Genomic DNA, 21,677 nt, shown 5'->3' on the forward strand with positions numbered 1-21,677 from the left:
AAAAAAATTGTAGCGGGGGGGGGGGGGGCAAGTACCAGGATAAACGTACCAATAATAATAATAATAACAATAACATTAATAATGGCTTTATTATTATTATTATTATAATTACAGTAGTATCAAAGACGTTATTATCCTCGTAAATTAACACAAAAAGTGGGTAGAAGTCTGTGCTAAAGCATTTGTTTCGAACAAACTATTTGAAATATTTTTTTTTCAACACCGTCAATTTCGCATTAGCTAATAATGGAAATAAAGCACACAAACTGTATTTTTGAATGGCAGAAAATGAATGATAAATGATTTCCGAAGATACATGTGTAACTTTCATGTACAGTGTCTCTCAAAAGTTTTAGGACAACGACATATTAAACTAGGCAAACCAATTTACACAAGGCGTTGGTGGGTTACGTGTAGAGCTAGGCACAATTTCAGGGTTGCCACATGCACAATAGATATTTATAAAATACGCGAAAGAAATAAAAACAAGTATTATTCTATAAAATTATTAAAAATATCACTGCGCGTATTATATCGCATGTGACAAAATTCTTTCTCAAAGAAAAAAATAGGTTTTCTAGTATTTCATCGCTGACGAGTCTACAGAAAGGAAAAGAGGTGAGAGAAAACGAGAGGCGACAAAGAACAGGAGAAAGAGAAAGCGAAAGGAGAAGAGGAAAAGTAGAGGAAAGAAGAAAGAGAGGAAGGACGAGGAGAGGAGATGTAGTGAGGAGAATGGAAGAAGATTCTATGAGAGATGAGGAAAATGGAGCAAAGAAGAAAAAAAAGGAAACGAGATGAGAGAAGAGGAGACGAGAAGAGGGGAGTGGAGAGTAGAGTAAAGGAGAGAAAACGGAAGAACGAAAAGAAGAGGAGAAGAGTGCAGTGGAGTCGGATATCTAAGACAGGAGAGGAGATACGAGGAGTGGAGATGAGTGGGATGGAGATAAGATGCGAGAAAAGTAGGGAAGGCGATATGAGATTAAAGCAGAGCAGAAGGAGAAGGAGAAGAGAAGAACAGAAGGGACTGAAGAGAAGAGGTAGTTGCAGAAAATGTCGTCTCAGCATCAAGAATTGATGCATTAGTCAAATTGTCGACATGAAACATTCAATAACATTTTGAAATGTATTGGAGAATGTATTAGATCGGTGCAAAATGCCCTTTGGCTTAGTTCAGAGCAAGATAAAATCTTCCATGTAAGATCTTTGATTTTACCTGCGATTATACCACTAAAAGCATGAATGTAATTTTAATATTTATAAGAATTATCCAATTTTTGTTCACTTCTCGAGATTTTGTAATTTAATATTCCCCCTCCCCCATCGTTAATTCCAAACTGATTTATTCCGTTTCACACGGCGTGGACAATGAACACAATGGGATAGGTCTAAAACTCACGAAAATTTTCTGCCACCGGAAGGGTTTGAACCTACGACCATCAGATTGACAGTCCTGAACGCTAAACACTACCCTACAAGCTTTCGCTCCTGAAAGTAAGTAGAAGGAGCTGACCAATGTGAAATGTAGATGAAACTATCCTCCTACATGTTATGTGCAAACAATATTTGTTTGTAACAAAGAAAACGAAGGTAGTACGACTCGGCGAAAACATTTAATGGAGAATTGCACATGATGAGAACTTTTCATTCGATATTTGCGGATGTATCCTTGCATTGAACTCGAGTGGGAAAAGGGGTAAAATTAGTATGTCCTGAATTGCACAAATATATATAGTTATTTCATTAATATTTTTCAATGTCTTTGAAGCAGTGCACAATTATCGTTAGAGTATCATAATTCACGATCTTATACATGAAAATATCCCTTTGAACGTGTCAATTCATTTATTTGTTTATTATTTTTATAAATTCCATATGCAGAACAATGTAGCCACTATACACTGCTATTACAAATAATGTTACCATGCTCTTGTTTAATAGAAAAGGAGTTAAGAAAAGGATGAGAAAATCACCTAGTATAGAGGATCGAACCTGAGACCGCAACCAATGCTTTCAAGAACTCTAACCAATACACTACGCCCTTTGTTTCCCTTGGAGCAACAGTTCTTAATTATTCTGTCGCGTCAATATTGTAAACGTTATCCTGCAAAAAGAAATCCAATACTCTGATATAGCTCTGTACTTCTAGAATTACTCTATACACATGCATTTGAAATTTAACTCTGAATTTATTTCTTCTTTGTTAGTATATCTAAGCTTGTGAATATATTTTATTTGTAATTTTATAACGGTTACATGAACATCTACGAAATAGTTCCTTATAATAACCTCCGGTTGACCAAGTTGCCAATATAAAAAAATGGAATACAGATTGTCTTCGAGCTAACATTGTTAAGAAGGAGCGGATACACGTATTACTATCCCAATACTTATTCAATAAGGTTTCTTGTTTGTCAGAAATTACCACTTAAACTCTGGCATGTTGAGCTAGTGCCCACCTAGCCGCCTCTGATAAAATCTATCATTCTTCAGATTCTCTTTAAAATTCGACTCTGGTCACTTGTAACTTGCTTGTTTCATTTCAACCCTAGCGTAGGTAGAAAAATTGTACATAATAATCAAAACTAAAAATCAATAACAAGTCAATCAAACGATACGATCCCCCCCTTTTTTGTGTGAAAATATATAGAATTGGTATTAAATTTTGTCCCCCAAAAAAATCCTATGAAACAGGCACGTCATGAACCCATGAACCCCCCCCCCCCCCCTGTGGGCAGCCCTGAAAACCACAGACAACTGTGCTAAAACCATGTACAATAGAATGTAATGCTTATAACTTTCAACGAACAATTGCTTCGCAGGTTCATGGCCTCTGGGAAACACATAGGCAAGGTGATGCTGAAGATGAGGGATGAAGAACCTGCCAGGGTCTGTCCTGTTGCACCGAAGACTGTGGAGGCAGTGCCAAAATTCTTCTGCGACCCAAACCACTCTCACATCATTACAGGCAAGTGGGATCAACAGGGACTTGTCCGGTATTTTAAATTTCGATGTGTAAAGAATATTTTATGGTGGTTGTAAAGATGAATTGAGCCATGCCTTGCTAGTGTCGTAGAGGTTTGAGCATTTTACATTATAGTCAGTAAATCATTGTTCTACTTCACAGCAAATTATGAAATAACAATAATGAATATAGTTCAAAATCACAACACTGTTCTCTGATGAGTATACCTATTATTTTCACTGAATAAATACATTAAATTATGCACCAATTACTATGATTCGAACTATATGCAAAACGTTCTTGTTATCTCCTTCAATTGTTTTTCAACAACTGGTTTCTACGCAACAAAACAGTATGCTATAACATTTCTTTCTTTTTCTTTTACACAAGAAGTGATTATACATTTTACAATTTGAAAACAGTCACAACATTCTCCCTCCTTCGGAGAAAAATTTTAGAACATTGGTTTTAAAATTTTTAGATAACATGAAAAACTACAAAGAAAACAGACTTTCTCCTGACATACATATCGTCATTAATTAACACAGAAAATATTGAAAACATATCATAATTATTTAAAACATATTAACATTTCTTAATAAATGGCTGTTGAAATCTTTTGAAATTACTTAAGTTTACATAATTCGTCCTTTCTTTCCTGACTGCAATTGAATTTCTTTAAATTGGATACATTGTGTGTTTGTACAGTTCTCTTTCCATCCAAGGATAACAGTTCACAACAGTTACCATTGGCTTCTTTAACTAAATATGGACCAAGCCACAAGTCCATAAATTTATGTATTCATTTACACTCAGCACTCCATGTTTCTCTTTTAAACCAATATATCATTTCTCTATATCTTTGAATATAGTATGTCACTCATTACATAAGAGTGAAAATTAATCACGTTTTTGTAAATCACCTTTATCTTTATCTTCATCTTCCTCATATTCATCTTAACTTGTCTAGCTCATAAATGGTCTCAAGTAGAAGATGAAAATCCTTTTAACCTCCACTTATTTATTATTATTATTGTCTATATTTTTCATTATAATCATCGAAATCCAGTTGTTGGGTCTCATCATCAGTGTCATATGCAATTGACTAAAGTTCAGACATGCCCTCCACAAGAGAGGAATCATCATGTAATACTGAACTATCTTCATATAAGTCCGAACTATCTCCTTGTAATGCTGAACTATTTTCATATAATGCTGAGCTATCACTTTTACCAGATTCGTCATTGACACATTTTGCATCTTCTATTTCACTATTGTCCTCCTCGTCCAAACTAAATTCATGATCATCTTCATCTTCAAATACTCTACTTAAATATTCTTCTGAGAAGGCATACAATTCGCTTCAACATCTAACATACATATAAAGTTTAACATTCCACAAGACTGAAATTCATTTTCCGTTATGTCAGTATCATGCTTCACACCAGATACAAGCTTGTCAGATTCAACATTTATCATACTAGAATCCTTATTATCTAATGTTGTACAAACTTGCTTTCCTGATGAAGTTATTAAACTTATATTCTGATTCCTAAAATCCACAATTGCTTTGTACTTTCGTAAGAAAGGAATACCTAAAATAATGTCTGCATTAAGTTCTTTTAAAATGAAAAATTCCATTGGAAAGTATTCGCTGTCAATCTGAATATTTATCGTCTTACAACCGACAATTTTGCACTTTTTATTTCCAGCAAATCCACATAATCTAATGTCATCCACCTTGTCCAACGTAAGATTACCAATACATGATGATATCTTACACCAAACCTCATAATTCATAACATTTGCTTGGCTACCACAATCTATTATACAAATGATAGGCAATTGACATATAATTCCATGTACAATTGGAACTTCTGTTAAAGGTACAGGGATATCTTCATCGTTAATAACCCAGTCAGGTTCTTCCTCAAACCATTCTAACAAAAAATTAATTTGCAAGTTACTTAATGCATTTTCATTCGAAAATTGCATAGCATCACAAACATTAAATAAATCATTTGACTCTTCCTTGTGCCTCTTGTAGGTAGTGCAGAGGGAAAGAGGCTCTTCCGACTGCCACTTTAATTTAAAGTAGACTGCCTTTCCAACTGCTGTTGCCTAGCATCATTAAATTGTAAAGACTGAACACCAGAAGTTGTATTTTGAGTCAAATTAGGATTTACACCAGTATTAGATGTACTCGCCATTATATTACTTTGCATATTGCTGGGCTGATTCCTCATTGTATCACTCACCACTGGCACATCTCGATTTTGTGGTGGACAGTTTTCGTAAACAGAGGGAAACAAAGATCTGTTACTATTATAGTAACCATTCCTAGAAAATCTGTAGTTAGGCTGCCTAAAATTAAGACCATTATCTTGTCTAGAATTCTCATTCGAGATATTTCTATTATTATTACGGTAAAACCTGCCAGTATTGTAAAAATTCCTAGGAAACATCTGATTTCTATTCCGTCGGAAATTTCCAAAATTAGTAGCATTACTTTCATTATATCTTGAACTCATAGATTGGTTTACATTGTCTGAACTATTTCCAACAGAGGCACCCAAATTATCAGAAGGCAGAGTTTGAGTAGAAGAAGAACTAGTACTTCTTGCTTGTCGAATATTTACTTGTCGTACATTTAATCTTTGATGTTCATTCTTCCTAAGACCTTTGTTAGACTTGTCGCAATCTAAATCTTCAGGTAAATGCATAAGTCCTTTCCTACTAGTTCTAATAACATCTAATTTACAAAGCATATTTGTAAGCTGATCCATCGTCTGAACACTATGACACGCGATATTGTTAGCAACATTATCAGGCAACTGGCTCATTATCAATTGTATAACATCAACATCATTCGGATTGTTCACTAAATTACAATATGTGGAATGTGTTTTTAGTGCAAAGGTTTCTAAACTACCATGTGCATTTTGGTCGTATTTTTGATTCCTTAAAACAGCTAACTGTGACTGTAACATTTCAGGCGAAGCAAACTGTTGAATAAACTTACTTTCGAAATCAGTGTAAGAACAGAAATATCTTTTGTGTGTTCTAAACCAATAAGCTGCTCGATTTGTAAAACAATTCTGAATGCTCTGCAATCGTTTATCACCAGGCACTCCTATCAGATCTAATGTTGAGTTTAATTGTTCCAAGTATTCTCTTGCAGATTGCTTTTCAACTCGACCTGAGAACTTTGGTAATAAAGACAATTCATTTAACTTCAAATGTCTATCTTTCCTCATGTACAAGGGCAAAGAATCAGAGTTCGGTCTTGTATTACAATCTTCTTGAAAATTATGTGCATCATTACAATTTTCTATTCCATTCACAAATGCACTATCATGAATGTTTGGTGACTGTTGATTACCAGCAAAATATGTGCAAGGGTAAGAACGATTAAACCTTTTCCTTCTAGACTCATCGTTATCATTATGAGAATTAAATGCTCTCTGTGTATTATTCATTATTGAAGATGTGTTATCAGACCTGTCTGGATGAATTTGAGTATAATTAGTAGAACCGGAACACCAAGTGCAAGGATAGTTTGTGTAATTCAAATTACAATATCCTCCATTACTGCGGAAGTCCTCTGGCCTACCTAACATATTTGATGTTGTTTCAGGAAATGCGTTATTCGAGGAAACATCAATGTTATTCTCAGTTTCTACTCTGTGCTTGTTTAAAATACAGCTAGATCTATTCATACAAGAGCAATTAGGATTTTCTTGCGTCTTTGTAGCATTATGTAAACTAGATTGTTTGCGATTTTGCTTCCAACTTACATGCTTAAGATGTGGTTCCCTTACATAAAACGTCTTTACTTTAGTAGTATCCGTAGAGTTAATAGAACTTCCATCTGAATCACTCAAACCAGAATCATGATTATGACCAGTTCCAGAATGATGCCTTACATTTAATCTTCTCGATTGGCGATTTGCAACATTATCAATACCATGAACTTGAGTGTTCGTATTAGAATATTTGTTATGAGAAGTACCTGTAACAGTACAATCAGCGCCACCATAATTTACATTAACTGGTTTCTGCATATTATTCTCAATGACATCTACACGCAATGCAAGCTGTTTCAAATTATTATCGTACTGATTAACAATTTCGAAACACTGTGAAACCTAGGAATCGAATGTTTCAACTTGCGAACAACAATCATCAAATCCACATTTGAGTTTACCTATATCGTCTTTTGCACCTTGCAAAGAACCTTCAATTTCATTTATTTGTTTCTCACGAAGATCTTGTATACTAAGAATGTCTGATATTTTACAGTCATAATTTCGCATGCTTTCTTGCAACTTCTGGTTTAATTCTGCATTTGAACTTACACACGTTTCTGCTAAAGATTCGATTCTTATTGCTACATCAGAAGCCAACACGTCTATACGGTTATTGACCTGCTTAAAATCAAAATTCATAGATTCAATTTTAGACTGTAATTCAACATTGGAAGCTTCAATTTTGGATTTCAACTCTTCGTTGGAAGCTTCAAGCTGAGATTTTAATTCCTCGCTGGAAGATTTCAATTCTCTATTGGAAGCTTCAAGCTGAGATTTTAATTCTTTGTTTGAATCCTCAAGCTGAGATTTTAATTCTTTACTAGAATTAACTACAACAAACTGAATGCTCTTGATTGTTTCTAGCAGATCGTTAAAATTAGGACTAATACTCTCTTTGTAAGCTGACAATTCATATGGATTATAACTAGGTTCACAAGATTTACAAAAGTAATTCTCTACCGTAGTAGAATAAATAGACCAATGAACAACTGACAACTTAAGACAAGAAAAGTGAAACCATGAAAGACATTTATAGCACTGAACAAATCTGATGTCAGCTTTCGTATCACCACAACATTCCACCTTGCGAGTACTTGTATCAGTCTTATCATCACAATTAACTTCTTGACCTTGAACGTTTGTAAACGTTGCTAGATATGTGCCCTCGTATTGCATAGCAGTTTTCTTTCTGCTACGAGATTTAGATGAATCTCTGGAAGACATTTTTCATTAACGAAAATAAACTTACACACACTTAAATACTTGAATATCAATCAAATGCAGTTAGAATTCGCTTCAATCCCAGACCTAAGGAGATTATATTTCACATCATTTATCCGAAGAACTACTTAACTTCAGAGTCCTGTCACACGGTCGCCACTTTTTGCTAGTGTCGTAGAGGTTTGAGCATTTTACATTATAGTCAGTAAATCATTGTTCTACTTCACAGCAAATTATGAAATAACAATAATGAATATAGTTCAAAATCACAACACTGTTCTCTGATGAGTATACCTATTATTTTCACTGAATAAATACATTAAATTATGCACCAATTACTATGATTCGAACTATATGCAAAACGTTCTTGTTATCTCCTTCAATTGTTTTTCAACAACTGGTTTCTACGCAACAAAACAGTATGCTATAACATTTCTTTCTTTTTCTTTTACACAAGAAGTGATTATACATTTTACAATTTGAAAACAGTCACAGCCTGATGATGGTATAATAATCATATAGTACCATAGGCGCTCCTAATCTGCAAAGATTTCTTGTTATTAATGTATTTCTTCCCTATTTCTGTTCTTCGTTCTTTCTCTATATTTTCACCTTCCTTCTTCTGTCTCTTATTTCATCTTAATTATCTGTACCTTGTTGTTGGTTTATTTCTTCTACTACTTCTGTTCGGTTTCCATAAAATCGAATACGAAAAGTGGTAACACGTCAGTTACAAATATGATTTGACATGTTTTCATGCTCATTCATGCTCTGTACACAATCCACTTAGATTTTATAAAGTGTTGTTCAAATTTTATCTCGCTCTGTACATTACTGTATAGTGCTGCACTGCGCCATTGGCCTCTGCTAAGAAAGTAGTTTTCGAAAATCCGCTAAATTATGAAAAATTACATCTGTTTGGAACTCCTTCTAGAGCAGTTAGATGATTCTTCTTGAGGTCGTTTTTCGTCGTTATTTGAATATTTGTGATAGTTTATGGTTTGGTTGCATCATAAGGCTCTCTTCTAACACATATCTAAACAACAAAGAAAGCAAAACACACAAAAATTCCCTTGAATACTGTATGAAGAATTCTAAACAGATTGCAATTTTTCGGAATTAAGGGTATCTTAGCGCCTTTTAGAAATAATATGGCCAAAAGGTCCAGTTTGCAGCTTCCACTGGGATTGTACAAGATCGTGAAATATTTTTACTGGCTTTAAAGAATATTACTTAAGATGAAGTTATGTGACCAAACATCATGAGACTATTTTCAGGTGGTCTTGGAGGATTTGGATTGGAGCTTGCAGATTGGCTAATGACCAGAGGCGCCAAGAAACTCGTTCTCACATCCAGAACCGGGATTAGAAACGGCTACCAAGCCTTGTCCGTACGTCGAATGCGAGAGGCTGGTGTTGACGTCACTATTTCAACACACGACATTACAACAATGGAAGGTGCAGACAGTCTGATTAACGACAGTAATCGCCTGGGACCTGTTGGCTCCATATTCAACTTGGCAGTGGTAAGACAGCTGAAGTTGATCATACTTGTAAGCGGTGATTTAATGGAGCAGAAGTAGACTTAATCCTTGTATACTTAAAAAGGCATTGAAGACCACCACTGGGCGCAAAGGAGTAATGACAGACAATGATTGAATCAGATGAACAACTGAGGTTAAACTTGAAGCCATAACTGTTGTCACTGAAAAGTATAGAGAGCAGTCAGTATTAGAAAAAGCACAAAGGCAATAATATGTGTAAATGCATATGTACACAATTTATGTACAAGTGTTTAAAATGGACACTTATAGTCACTAATGAAAGAGGGTAACTGATGTCATAACAACCTGCAATGGTTGTAAGAAAAGGAAGCAAAAACTTATTTTGCTAACTGAACCTTGTAATAATATTTTAAGGTTATAAAGAAAAGTTAGGGCTTAGAGTAAAATGGAAAATTGATTAAACCATGATAAGTTGTTTAGGCTTGCCCAATGTCAAAGTAAGTCTTTAATTAGATGATGACTTTGTACTTATAAGGTATTGATACAGTGCCAAAAGTAACAATATCATACGGACAAAATTGGCGATAAAAAAGATCATTGTTTTAATTAAATAAACATTATAAGCACAGTATAGTAACATTATACATTGTCATTTATGAAACAATCACCCTCATGTTTTCAATATTGTCTGGTAGGTGACCGAACACCTTGACATCTCTCACTCAAACAGTATGAAAAAGAGGGTGTTTGCATGATTTGTTGTTTTATATCCACTTTATATACAAATAGTCTAATCGGAACTGAACCTGCAGTTTAAAGTGCTATCCGTACCACTCTGCAATATTGTCTCCACCGGGTATCGAACACTGGAACTCTTGATTACCAGGGGACGACGCCATCTGGAGGCTCGGTCTCAGAAGGAGATCAACCATGGCACCCATCAACTTATCAATAGGAATGATACAGATTTCCATATTGATGATGTTTTTGAGCTCCTCAATAGTCTGTGGGCTACTTGCAAACACTTCACTTTTCATGTGTTCCACACAGGAAGTAATCACAAAGAATAAATCAGGTGACAACCGCACAATCACACTATTTGTATAAAATTCCGTAACCGCAACTCCATGCTGTAATGTATTTCAACATTCCAAATTTTGAAATTGGTGTAGTTTTGTTAAGCAAATGACAGTCATGCAATGTTTGGCAGCACCACACGGAAAAGTTTCCCGCAAGTTATATACAAACACCCTTAACTTTCCAAGTGAAGTAAGGTATATAATTTCAAGTTCATGCCCGCTTTTAAAATAAATCTTGAAATCATTACCCTGGGCACATAAATGAATCGTAAGTCTGAGAAATATCACGAAAAGTAGAGTCTGCGGCTTCACTTTAACAAAGTCCGTTAAACTAATTCCAATATTACTCTACAGTGTTGTCCAGGAGTACTTGTATTTTATTTTTATTTACTCTTTTAGATCCTTCTCTCACTTCGCCTCCGTTCCTCCCTAGGTTCTAAATGATGCCATTTTGGAAAACCAGACTCAAGAGAAGTTCAAATCCACAGTCCTTCCAAAAGCAACAGCAACAAAGAACCTTGACGTATTGTCCAGGAAACTGTGTCCAGAGCTCCAGAACTTTGTGATCTTCTCCAGCGTGAGCTGCGGGCGAGGCAACGCGGGACAGAGCAACTACGGGATGGCCAACTCCGTCATGGAGAGGGTCTGCGAGCAGAGGAGGCGGGAGGGACTCCCGGGGCTGGCCATCCAGTGGGGGGCCGTGGGGGACGTTGGCCTCGTGGCCGAGATGCAGGGGGACAAGGAGATTGCCATCGGAGGGACCCTGCCGCAGAGGATCTCTTCCTGCCTCCAGGTCCTCGACAGGTTCCTCAGGCAGGAACATCCTGTCGTCTGCAGCATGGTGGTCTCCGAGAAGGTATCAGCCAGCAAGGGGGCAACTGGGGAAGATGCAGTTCATGCAGTCGCTACGGCCTTAGGTACGGAATTTAATACTTAACATTGGATATGTTATGACATTAAGATGAATGTCTGTCACAAATAAGAGCTCAAATATTGCAAAACAAATTGTGAATGTACTCAAAAATTGCAACAAATAAAATGATTCCTACACTATGTGTGTGCTGTGTTAACACAGCCTCGTATTTCAGTTAATCTGAGGAAATAATCGAATAAAGGATTTTACGTTGATATAGACTATACCTTCTCCATATTTTAGGAGAGCGAGGAGCATTTTGTGCTACTCAAGCACGGAACATACAGCCGTTATACTTGTGACGTACCTTTACGTCACTATATGATACCTTTGCTCCTGTCGCAGTAATCAAGAGAACTCAACAAAGCTTATCTGAACCTTTTCAGTTAACATAAATATCAATAAATTTAAATTAAACTTGACTTCGTTTACTCACCTAAAACTGTAACTGATGAAATAGAATATTCCTAGCATTCACTTCAATCATAATCACTATAACAACATTGTAACTACAATCAACTTCTACTTTTTACATGGAACACAAAATATTCCATTAAAGTGTACAGCAGTTCATTTACTAAACACGAAAAACTAAAATGTTTATTGTTCTCTGTTTCATATCACAAAGTTGTTGACAAACCTCTTTTCTTTCCATTCACCTTCGCCAGGCAGGAATATAAAAGTAGCTCCATCCGCTTAATACATCGAGTTAGAATTTTGACGTGAAAGGTAATAGTTTTGACGCAATTTTAAAATCATGAGCGAAATTGATTTTGGGTCATTCCATGCCAAATCAACCGATAATACCGGTAATTATTTTTGAACCTTAAGGATTCAGTTTTTTTCTAGATTTTTGTTTATACATTGTGCCTATCAAGGGGACAAAAACTGTCAAATTTAAAAAAGTTTCTGCTCTTAGTTTTTGCGTTATTGACTTTCAAAAAAGAAAAAATGACAAAATTTGACGACATTTTGAAATCTTTGAACAGCTGTAGATAAAAAAACAACTATTTGACATAGAGAGCTCACATTGGTGTCATTTTCTTCTGCTGTTAATAAGCTTTAATTTGAAATGCAATATGACTGTCGTATGTGAATTTTGTAATTTTTAAAAACTTTAAAAATGTTTTTTTGAAAATCTCTAGAACACCATTTTTTAATTTTTTTGAAGAAAATATATGTTTTGAAGACATCAAGTGACTATTTGTGTGCAAAATTTCATAATGGGACGGGAATGGGTTTCTATGGATTTTTTTTTTTGTATTGTAATGTGTGAGAAATTTGTAAAATTTGTTTACTTCCATGTTAAAACCACAACTATATGCTGACCACAAAAAACGAATAAAACTTCTTTGCTCTTCTGCGGTGCAAGTCAGTAGTGGAACGGCCATGCTGTACGAGCTACTGCGCAGGCGCATACTGCTCAATCGTCACGACACCTTTTGAGTGCCGAAACACAAATTTTGGTTGTGCATAAATCTTCATGAAGTTTAGAATAAAATTTCTGTTATTTAATAACTTCCCCTCGTACATTTTTCAATTTACTTACCTGATATTAAAAGTAATAAATTTCAGCTATTTTCATGTTATTTATCCTCCAAAAATTATAAAATAGTCTAATATGAAGACTTCAACATCAACCACTCAGCATATAGTTGTGGTTTTAACATGGAAATCAACAAATTTAGCAAATTTCTCACACATTACAATACAAAAAAAATCATTTCCATAGGAACCCATTGCGGTCCCATTATGAAATTTTGCACACAAATAGTCACTTGATGTCTTCAAAACATATATTTTTTTAAAAAAATATATATTTTTTTTTTAAATTTTCAAAAAATATATATTTTCAAGTTTTTTTAAAAATTACATAATTCAAATACCACAGTCATGTTGCATTTCAAATTAAAGCTCATTAAAAGCAGAAGAGAATGACACCAATTTGAGCTCTCTAGGTCAAATAGTTTTTTTTTTATCTACTGCTGTTTACAGATTTCAAAATGTCGTCAAATTTTGTCATTTTTGCTTTTTTGAAAGTCCGTAACTCGCAAAACTACGAGCCGGAAGAATTTTAAATTTGGCAGTTTTCGTCAACTTTACTGGTAATACCACTGCACATCTGAGATGTCAAAGTTCAGAGACCGGTTAATTTGGCATGGAATGACCCTTTTACTAATATATTGTCCTTCTAAATACTGTTGTCCGTGACACAGTAAACAAGTGATGAAAGTTGAATTAATTCAATTTACGAAAAAAATAAAACATTAAACTTCAGTGTAATGCTCAATGGTATTACAAACGTCAACCAAAAGACATTCAGTTATTACCACAATGTACCTTGTGATAAAGAAATCCTGTTTCAATTCGTAAAAAAATTTGTTTATCCTTACAGATATAATTGAGTCCTTGCTCATATATAAAATCCAATAGTATGTCCCGTGTATGTCCTGCTAATGTAGAACACTGCAGAACTGACTGAAGAACTATATGTAGAAATAACGGTCTGAGAGTTAATTTTCGCTACCATCTAACTGCCGTAAAAATGAAAATGGACATATTTACAGTATATCGGCTTTTGCATACTTAATTAACTAACTCTCTAGCCTTCTTAAACCGGAAGGTTTATGGCTACAGCAACATAAGTATTCCATCTGTCCCTATCCTGGGCAAGATCAATCCAATTTCTTCCATCCTTATGAATTTCCTTTAGGTCCATCTTAACGGTAATGAATATAATTTTATGCATCATTATCTATCTTCATGCAGCATAAAATGTGCAAATTTAATTTTAAAATTGGAAGTTCTTTCATTTGTGTCTCAATTCTATGCTTTTTCGTCGTGTGCTTTCATACAAACCTTCCTGACTGACAGGGGCGTTAGAGTCTATGGTTTGCATGACTATCAATTTGTATGTGAACACCCCCTGAGCATCATTAATCGTATATTTTTTTCCATGGCTCCTTCAGGCATCAAGGACGTGAGGAAGGTAAGTCCGGAGGCTACATTACCAGAGCTCGGGATGGACTCTTTGGTGGGTGTAGAGGTGAAGCAGCTACTGGAAAGAGACTTCGAAATCTTCTTGACTCCGGAAGCAATGAAAACTCTGACCTTTTCCAAACTGGCTGAACTGGCAAACACTGAGTCACCCCAGGTGTCCCAAGGCGGAGAAGAGCTGGTCAAGGAGCAGTTCCAGTACGGAATCAAAATGATTGTCGAACAGTTCACGTCGACAGAGACTCTAGTGAAACTTCCCTCCCTCTGCAAAGCTTCGAAAGGGCAGATCCCCATATTTTGTGTTCCTGGCATCAACGGCATGTCGAGTGTGTTCCAGACTATCGCTAAGTCTACGAAGTGTCCCGTGTACAGTGTACAGTTCAGCGAAGAAACGCCGACGACCTCTGTGGAAGACATGGCGACGTTCATGATCAAGGTAAGTACGCTTACCAGCAATAAGAATCTTTAGTTTTACCGGTAAAGCATTCTACAACACCGATAAGCACGTTCCATTGGCATGTGACCTGTTCCTAATGACAGTAGAGTGAAAAGATTGCTGCAAAAGCTGAAACCGTTCATTTGATGACTACAGAGGCGGGAGAAAATACAATCCCGCATAATTCCACGTTGTCCGTCAGAAATCTTCAATATTTTCTTCAAATATTGAGCTCGAATTTAGAAGTTTGCCTGTTTTATTTTATCACTCGTTTCACATCTTGACTGTACAATAAATATTTAGAACGATTTCTACATTCAACTAACAATTATCACTCATCATAATGTGGATTGAATATGCGTTTCCGTACACAACTGCTAAAAGCGAATATCACGTTTTCAATATATTTGGTCCGCATTTCATAAAACTATATACCCTGTCCCAGCTAACTGTGGAGCAGGGCCGCGAATAGTGGCAGAGGAGGAGAAGGGAAATCGAGTGGTGAAAGCGCAGAGTTGCCAATCGTACGGTCCTGTCTGTACATGTACGGAGATTTCATGGCATGTATGGACGTACGCTCCTTAGTCCATTCGCTCAATGTTCGGCTTATCAAAATTTGCACTTGCTGCTTTATCCCAAATATTTCCCTAAGGAATTCTTAAACCAAGCGCTCGGACCTGGAGACAAAAATACGGTCCGTTTGCCATGCTCGTACCGTTCTGTCGCTTTCAAAAGTTTGCAACGCTTACAGAGAGAAGCAGGGAAAACGGATAACTCCAGTCGCCCATTACACAATCCCGTTTCTCTCACTATTCATTGGTGAAGCCATCTCGCGTCACTACTTGCGCAGAGACTTGTTCTCGTTCGCCTGGTCTACAGTTAGCTGGTACAGGGTATAGGCCTATGTTTGGTTTTCCTAATTTCCAACATATTTATTTCCAAAAATACATGGTAAGTACCTAGTCATTATTGTTGGTAAGCTTTTTTGAAAGTTATCGTTTTTGCTATAAAATATAGTGAAACACCATCGTAGTGCGACTACATTTACATAAAGTTCGTCCTTAATTTACTCTGTCAATTTAATCATCAATAATTTAAAATTCTCTTGAACATGTCAGGTATAATATATATCACAAATAAAGTTTAGAAATGCTAATTATCAGTCTTTTATATTAGAATCACTTGCATTATTAAAATATTGTATTATGTCTTTCCTGAAAGGTATTGTAATATTACATTAGTAAAAAATATGACCCATTCATAGTACACAGAATCAAAGCCAATAAAATGATATAAAGTTATTTTCCGATTATGGTTCATGGTTGAAAATATTACTTTGCATTTATTATTATTGTTTATATCTCACGATATAAAGATGGAATGTCACATTCCTAACTACCTCTGGTTAGAAATAGTGATTGCGTAAGTTACTAACAACACGCACGGAAAAATAATTCTTAATGTGTGTTATTCTTCGTACCTACATCCAATATGCATTTTTACTTTCAATGGTTTTACGAACATAGTATATAATTTAACAATGTCATGCATAGACACAACACGATTGGACCACACCTTATTATATACTTACTATGCCTGCGCAGACTCACACTCTGTACATTCAACGTCATCGGTGGTAGGTTTCGAATCGCAACATATCAGTTTTACCATCTCAAATTTGTGTTGAAAGGATGTAAAATTATCGACTTTGAATGTAGTACTCCTAGTGATAGTGGAGAAAGTGTACATTTGCAAATCTTTAACTGCAATATTGATATCCCGTAGTAATCCATGGCCTACCATTAATTACGTTGCATGTAAGCAAAGTCTCTGCATAGTAATTACATGTAGAAGAAATAAGAGGATGTGAATGACGACCGTGACTTAATTCGACCTAAGTTACCAAAGATAAAAATGTCCACATAATGTCGATAGAAACCACAACATTACCCAATTAGCAGCCAAATTCAATTCTAATTGTAACTGATTTTCATTGCAGCACATTCGTTCAGTCCAGCCCAGAGGGCCATACTATATTGCCGGTCACTCTTACGGAGGCGTCATTGGGCTGGAGATGGGCTTGCAGTTGCAGAAGATGGGACAGGCTGTGCGTATCTTCGTATTGGATTCATCGACGAACTACATGAGGACAATCCTTCAGAAGCTTTTCCTGGAAGGCTCCATCAAACACGATGACGTTGCCGTTGAAGCAAACCTATTAGCAAATATCCTAGCCTATCACACAAAATGCGACAAACAGAAGGTGAGTTTCTTGCTCATTACCATTCCATTACCTCGTGAGGTTGTCAGAAGTAATTAAATTTGTATCAGAAAGTAGATTTTCTAAGAGTTTCTTTTTACATCAGGTAGTGGGTGTCTATAATTTTCTATTTCAATTGATTATGGTTTCGAAGCATCTATATATTCATATCCTCTCACAATTGTGGTTCCTTACTTTTTCCTTCCGATCTCAGTCCCATCTACAGAGTGTCCCAAAATAGTGTTTACACTCTTTGAACAGAGAAACTATGAAAGGTAGCTTGAGTGGAATTTTTGTATTTAAAGCTGCAATATCTACATTGAGTGTGTGAGTGAGTGTGTGTAGGCATTCTGTTGTGTTTAGTCCCATCACAGCCAAGCAGGCGGTAGGCATTAGTGTACCCAAAGTGGCAAAGCTGAGCCATTTTTCTTTTGAGCAATGTCACAAGTGTCAAATAATCATAGAGATCTTCCAATTTAACACCGTTAGATTTCTAGCTCTGGGAAAGTGAAGAACGGTGCGTACCCCACAAAGCTATAGTCACTGGTCGATTGACACTACCTGTGCTTCCCTTCCTGTGCAAACCATATCTGCTATTTGTCGATTTGTTATACAGCATTGCAGACAAAGTATTGCTGCCAATAAGCTTTAAGGTATATGACAGTATATAACTACTTGCTGTTATTAGTGTTCCCATTATTACCGGTACCATTCAAAAAGCGTAAACACTATTTTGGGACACACTGTATGTGCGCTGGTATTATTTTTCTTGCAAGCAATACAGCTCCAAATTATTTTTAGGACATTTTCGTCAGTTACGGTAACTCCAACATTTCCCATTGCATCTTCAATCCTTTCTCAACTTAAATAATTATACATCAACACCAACATTTTCATCTAAATGCAATGTACGAGTACACAGTATATCTTTGTTTTCATTTCAGGCTGCGAAGGACCTCTCCTCTCTAAGCAGTTTGGAAGATAGAGCAAAATGGTTTACGAACGCGATCGGAAGCTCTCTCCCTGTTAGTAAAGATGACGTCATCAAGACAGTGTACTCAGTACAGGGCAAAGTTAAAGCTATTTTGAACTACGAAGCACATTCCAAGTTTGAAGGTGACGTTGTTATGATAAAGCCTACAGAAAGTGTGGTTTCAATGGACCAAGAGGATTACGGACTAAACGAGGTAGGTAGTAGTATAGGGATAGGCATTGTGCTCTGATCGTAGACCTAATGTGTTAGTGTTACTCTCATGGTTTCACTGTTTCGAGACGTCTTTTATGAAAGGAGAACATGAACTGATCTATGAACGATCAAAGTTATATATCATGTTTCTGGAAGCCTTAATCTTGCATTGCATTCAGTAAAGCAAGATGGCGCCCTGTGTTGTAACTATTATTTCAAGAAATGCGTGACAGTGTTTCTGGAAGGACCTTGAATTATTATCCGAAAATGCATTATCATTACAACTAACTTCAATCCCATATCATTATCTAGCGCTTTAATCTTGGAAGTGAGAAGTCAGGAATCTTTCTAACTTCTCTTAAGTATATTGTTTCATTTCTGTCTCTTGAGAAAGCTGAATATGTGACAAAAACGATCAAAAATGTGTTACGAAAGTTTCAAATTTTTAAAACAAGATTTATATTAAATTAAACACGCTAAAAAGTTTTATAGACCAACTTAACATTTATTACACACAAAGAATTACAGACTCTAGTTAATATAATGTAATATGCATGATTTTGCCTCAAATGTTTAGGTAACAATTATACATTAGCCAAAACTTAAGGACAGGTACGAACATTATACAGAACATCTTATCATCTTGTTTATGAATGAAAAGAACTAAAGTAAAAATGCTTCGTGTGTAGGTTCAAAATTCTAGTTAAAACTGCAGAGTGTCAAACCTCAATACACAAATATATCTTTCGTACAATGTTTTCAAACTTTAAAATAATTTAACTTTTTGCGTAAGTGTTATGTAATTTTCTTTCTTTGTATTTTTTTAATTTCTCGTTTTTTGAAATTAGAAAACACCTAAAATATTTTTAAAATCTTTGTCATATGTCTATTTATTTTTCCCATATCTTTGTGCATTTATTTTCCCTATATCTTTGTTCAATATTTTCACCTTGCTTTCTGTATTGCGTATTCTTCTCTTCCTAATTGATTCTTTCATTTACTGCCTTTCCTCTCCCATTCCGTCTCTCTCTAAAAGTTTCTCTTATTTTTCTGAATTAGTTTTTTGCATGTGTCTTTCTTACACTCTCCCTCTAGCATCTTTAATTTCTTTATACCTTTCTCTCTCGAGCTTCTTCCTTTCTCCGTTGAGCTTTCTATCCCCTCTCTCCCTCCCTCCCTCCCTCTCTACCTCTCTTTACGTCTTCTTTCTCTCAGTCTCACTGCTTCTCTTTCATTTATATCCCTCGATCATCTTTATTTACTCTCCCTTTCTATTCCCAGCTTCCTCATTTCTCGCCCCTCTCTCCCATTATATTTTTCTGTTTTGTTATTTCTCTCGTTCTGTTTTTCTCAAAACATTCATATTCTACAACGACCTATTCAATATGTACATGCAGTGTATCCCACTTCAGAACATTTTTTTTTCTTATTTTAGCCCCCTCACACCCCAGCTAGAACATTTTCTACGGCACCCACTTAAGCAAGCTTCTTGTTACAGACAGTCACATTCAAATTATAAACTGAGTCTTTTTCCGCTTGTGTTGTCAGGTTTGCAAGCAGAAGCCAGTTCTACATGTCGTGGAAGGTAACCATGAATCACTCCTGGAGAATAGCAAGGTTGCGGACATCATCAACGAGTACCTTGCATCGTGGGGAAGGAAGCTGGACTGAAGCAGAGAACCACGCTCGGGTGTCGAAGCCAAGAACTCGAATGAATGATGCAGATATGAAAGTGCATTCGTCTATTTGATGTTGAAGAGGCAGGAAGAAATTCTACCTCAACTGTCATCTAAGATGGACATGTCAGTAATAAAGATCACTCGTTCACTGGTTGTTGCTGTATTTTATTTATCTGTTGTCCCAACATAATGATAAATAATTTGCAATAAACAAATACAATCAGAACCAACAATGTTCCAATTGACACAAATATGTTTAATTTCAATAAACATAAACTACTATTGATGCATTCTCATGAATCAAAAATACAGATATATGCTTCAAATGGTACTTTTATCAGTTGCTGTTTCGTGTGATGCATTAAAAATGCACCAAGGAAACTGTTCATTAACGATTATTTCAAGGAAACCAAAATTGTACTTCTGGCTTTGTCAAGTGATGTGTCAATAACCCATCAAACTTGATTTTATACATTTTGAGTGTAATGGAAAGGTTTGTAGACCCCATTCAGTTTAGAAAGTCCTGGGGTAAATCATAGTCCACGTCATTCTCTACTCCATATAAACTGTGGCTGTGGTAAAGACTCAGATTCAGAGGTGCATTTACATTTTAATTTTAGGCTAGGTAAAGATTTTATTGGTGCAACATTGTACCTCTCTCCAACAAACTTCCATAACGGTATTGTATACCTTAGATTAGTACTCTCCAATCGATTTCTAAGTCAAGAAGAGATGATAACTCTCTTTCTTATAGGAAAAAAATTTCGGGAACGCCGAGCCCCATAAGTACGACACCTACTAAAATTATATTCCTTTCTATAATGTTATACCTTCATCGTATCGATGAAGATGCATGAGAATTATCTTAAATAAACGAAAGAACTAACACAACGAAACATCCATCCCCAGCTGGAACTCAATCCTAGAGAATTAGGAGGGAGAAGAAGCAACACGTTCAGCAAAGGTGGCAGCAAAGAAGCATTTTTAAATGATTTCTTTTATTTTAAAAAATGTTGTGCAAAATAAGAAAACACAATTCATTTTATTTTCGCGCCAAACAACAGTAAAACTAAAGAAAATGTATGAAAAATATTATCGTGTCTTCAAGAATGTGGTGAATATTTTCTGTAAATCGACAACAATTGGGCTATTTAATGTTCTACATTTGAAAAACACATATTTGCACGGAACTTAAGAAAAACAATAAAAACATCACAGCGTAAAATAATATATCTATTAATTTATCCAGTTATGAAATACAGTGTATGTTAGCAATTTTATCAGTATGAAAGAATTTTATCAAAACAGATATAAGAGTCAAATGAAAACCTTAAAAGTCCAATAAATATTGTAGGGCAGACTGTATACAGCTCAAATTTACATGAATTATCAACTGTTATTTACCTCAAGGCTGCAACACCAATCAAGTGAGCTTCAAAATGTCATTGTACACACTTGCACCAGTGAAGAGTAGTGGTCTCTTGCCCTCTGTCAGCCTAAAACTGACAGAAATTTCTCGGCAAATGAAAATTCAATATCACTGTGGATGCTTACCACACCAGCAAGTTTAGTAATGGAGGAGAAAGTTCGACAATGGCCTCAGTTCGCAGGCAGATGGGTGGAAAGGC

At 35.7% G+C, this 21,677-nt stretch overlaps 1 protein-coding gene across 1 annotated transcript in view; it reads left to right on the forward strand.

Moving 5' to 3' along the window:
* LOC145985652 (fatty acid synthase-like) overlaps nt 1–20,164 on the forward strand; it is a 77,554-nt gene extending 57,390 nt beyond the window's left edge. Inside the window, exons 28-34 of the mRNA XM_083119724.1 lie at nt 2,823–2,968; nt 9,273–9,520; nt 11,012–11,495; nt 14,461–14,924; nt 16,924–17,187; nt 18,129–18,371; nt 19,919–20,164. Coding sequence (XP_082975850.1) covers nt 2,823–2,968; nt 9,273–9,520; nt 11,012–11,495; nt 14,461–14,924; nt 16,924–17,187; nt 18,129–18,371; nt 19,919–20,041 — 1,972 coding nt within the window. The 3' untranslated portion in view covers nt 20,042–20,164. The remainder of the gene's footprint in view (nt 1–2,822; nt 2,969–9,272; nt 9,521–11,011; nt 11,496–14,460; nt 14,925–16,923; nt 17,188–18,128; nt 18,372–19,918) is intronic.
* Nucleotides 20,165–21,677: the final 1,513 nt, after the last annotated feature.

The sequence above is a fragment of the Lepisma saccharinum genome, chromosome 1, assembly GCF_977018435.1.
Source record: "Lepisma saccharinum chromosome 1, izLepSacc3.1, whole genome shotgun sequence".
Lineage (NCBI taxonomy): Eukaryota > Metazoa > Arthropoda > Insecta > Zygentoma > Lepismatidae > Lepisma > Lepisma saccharinum.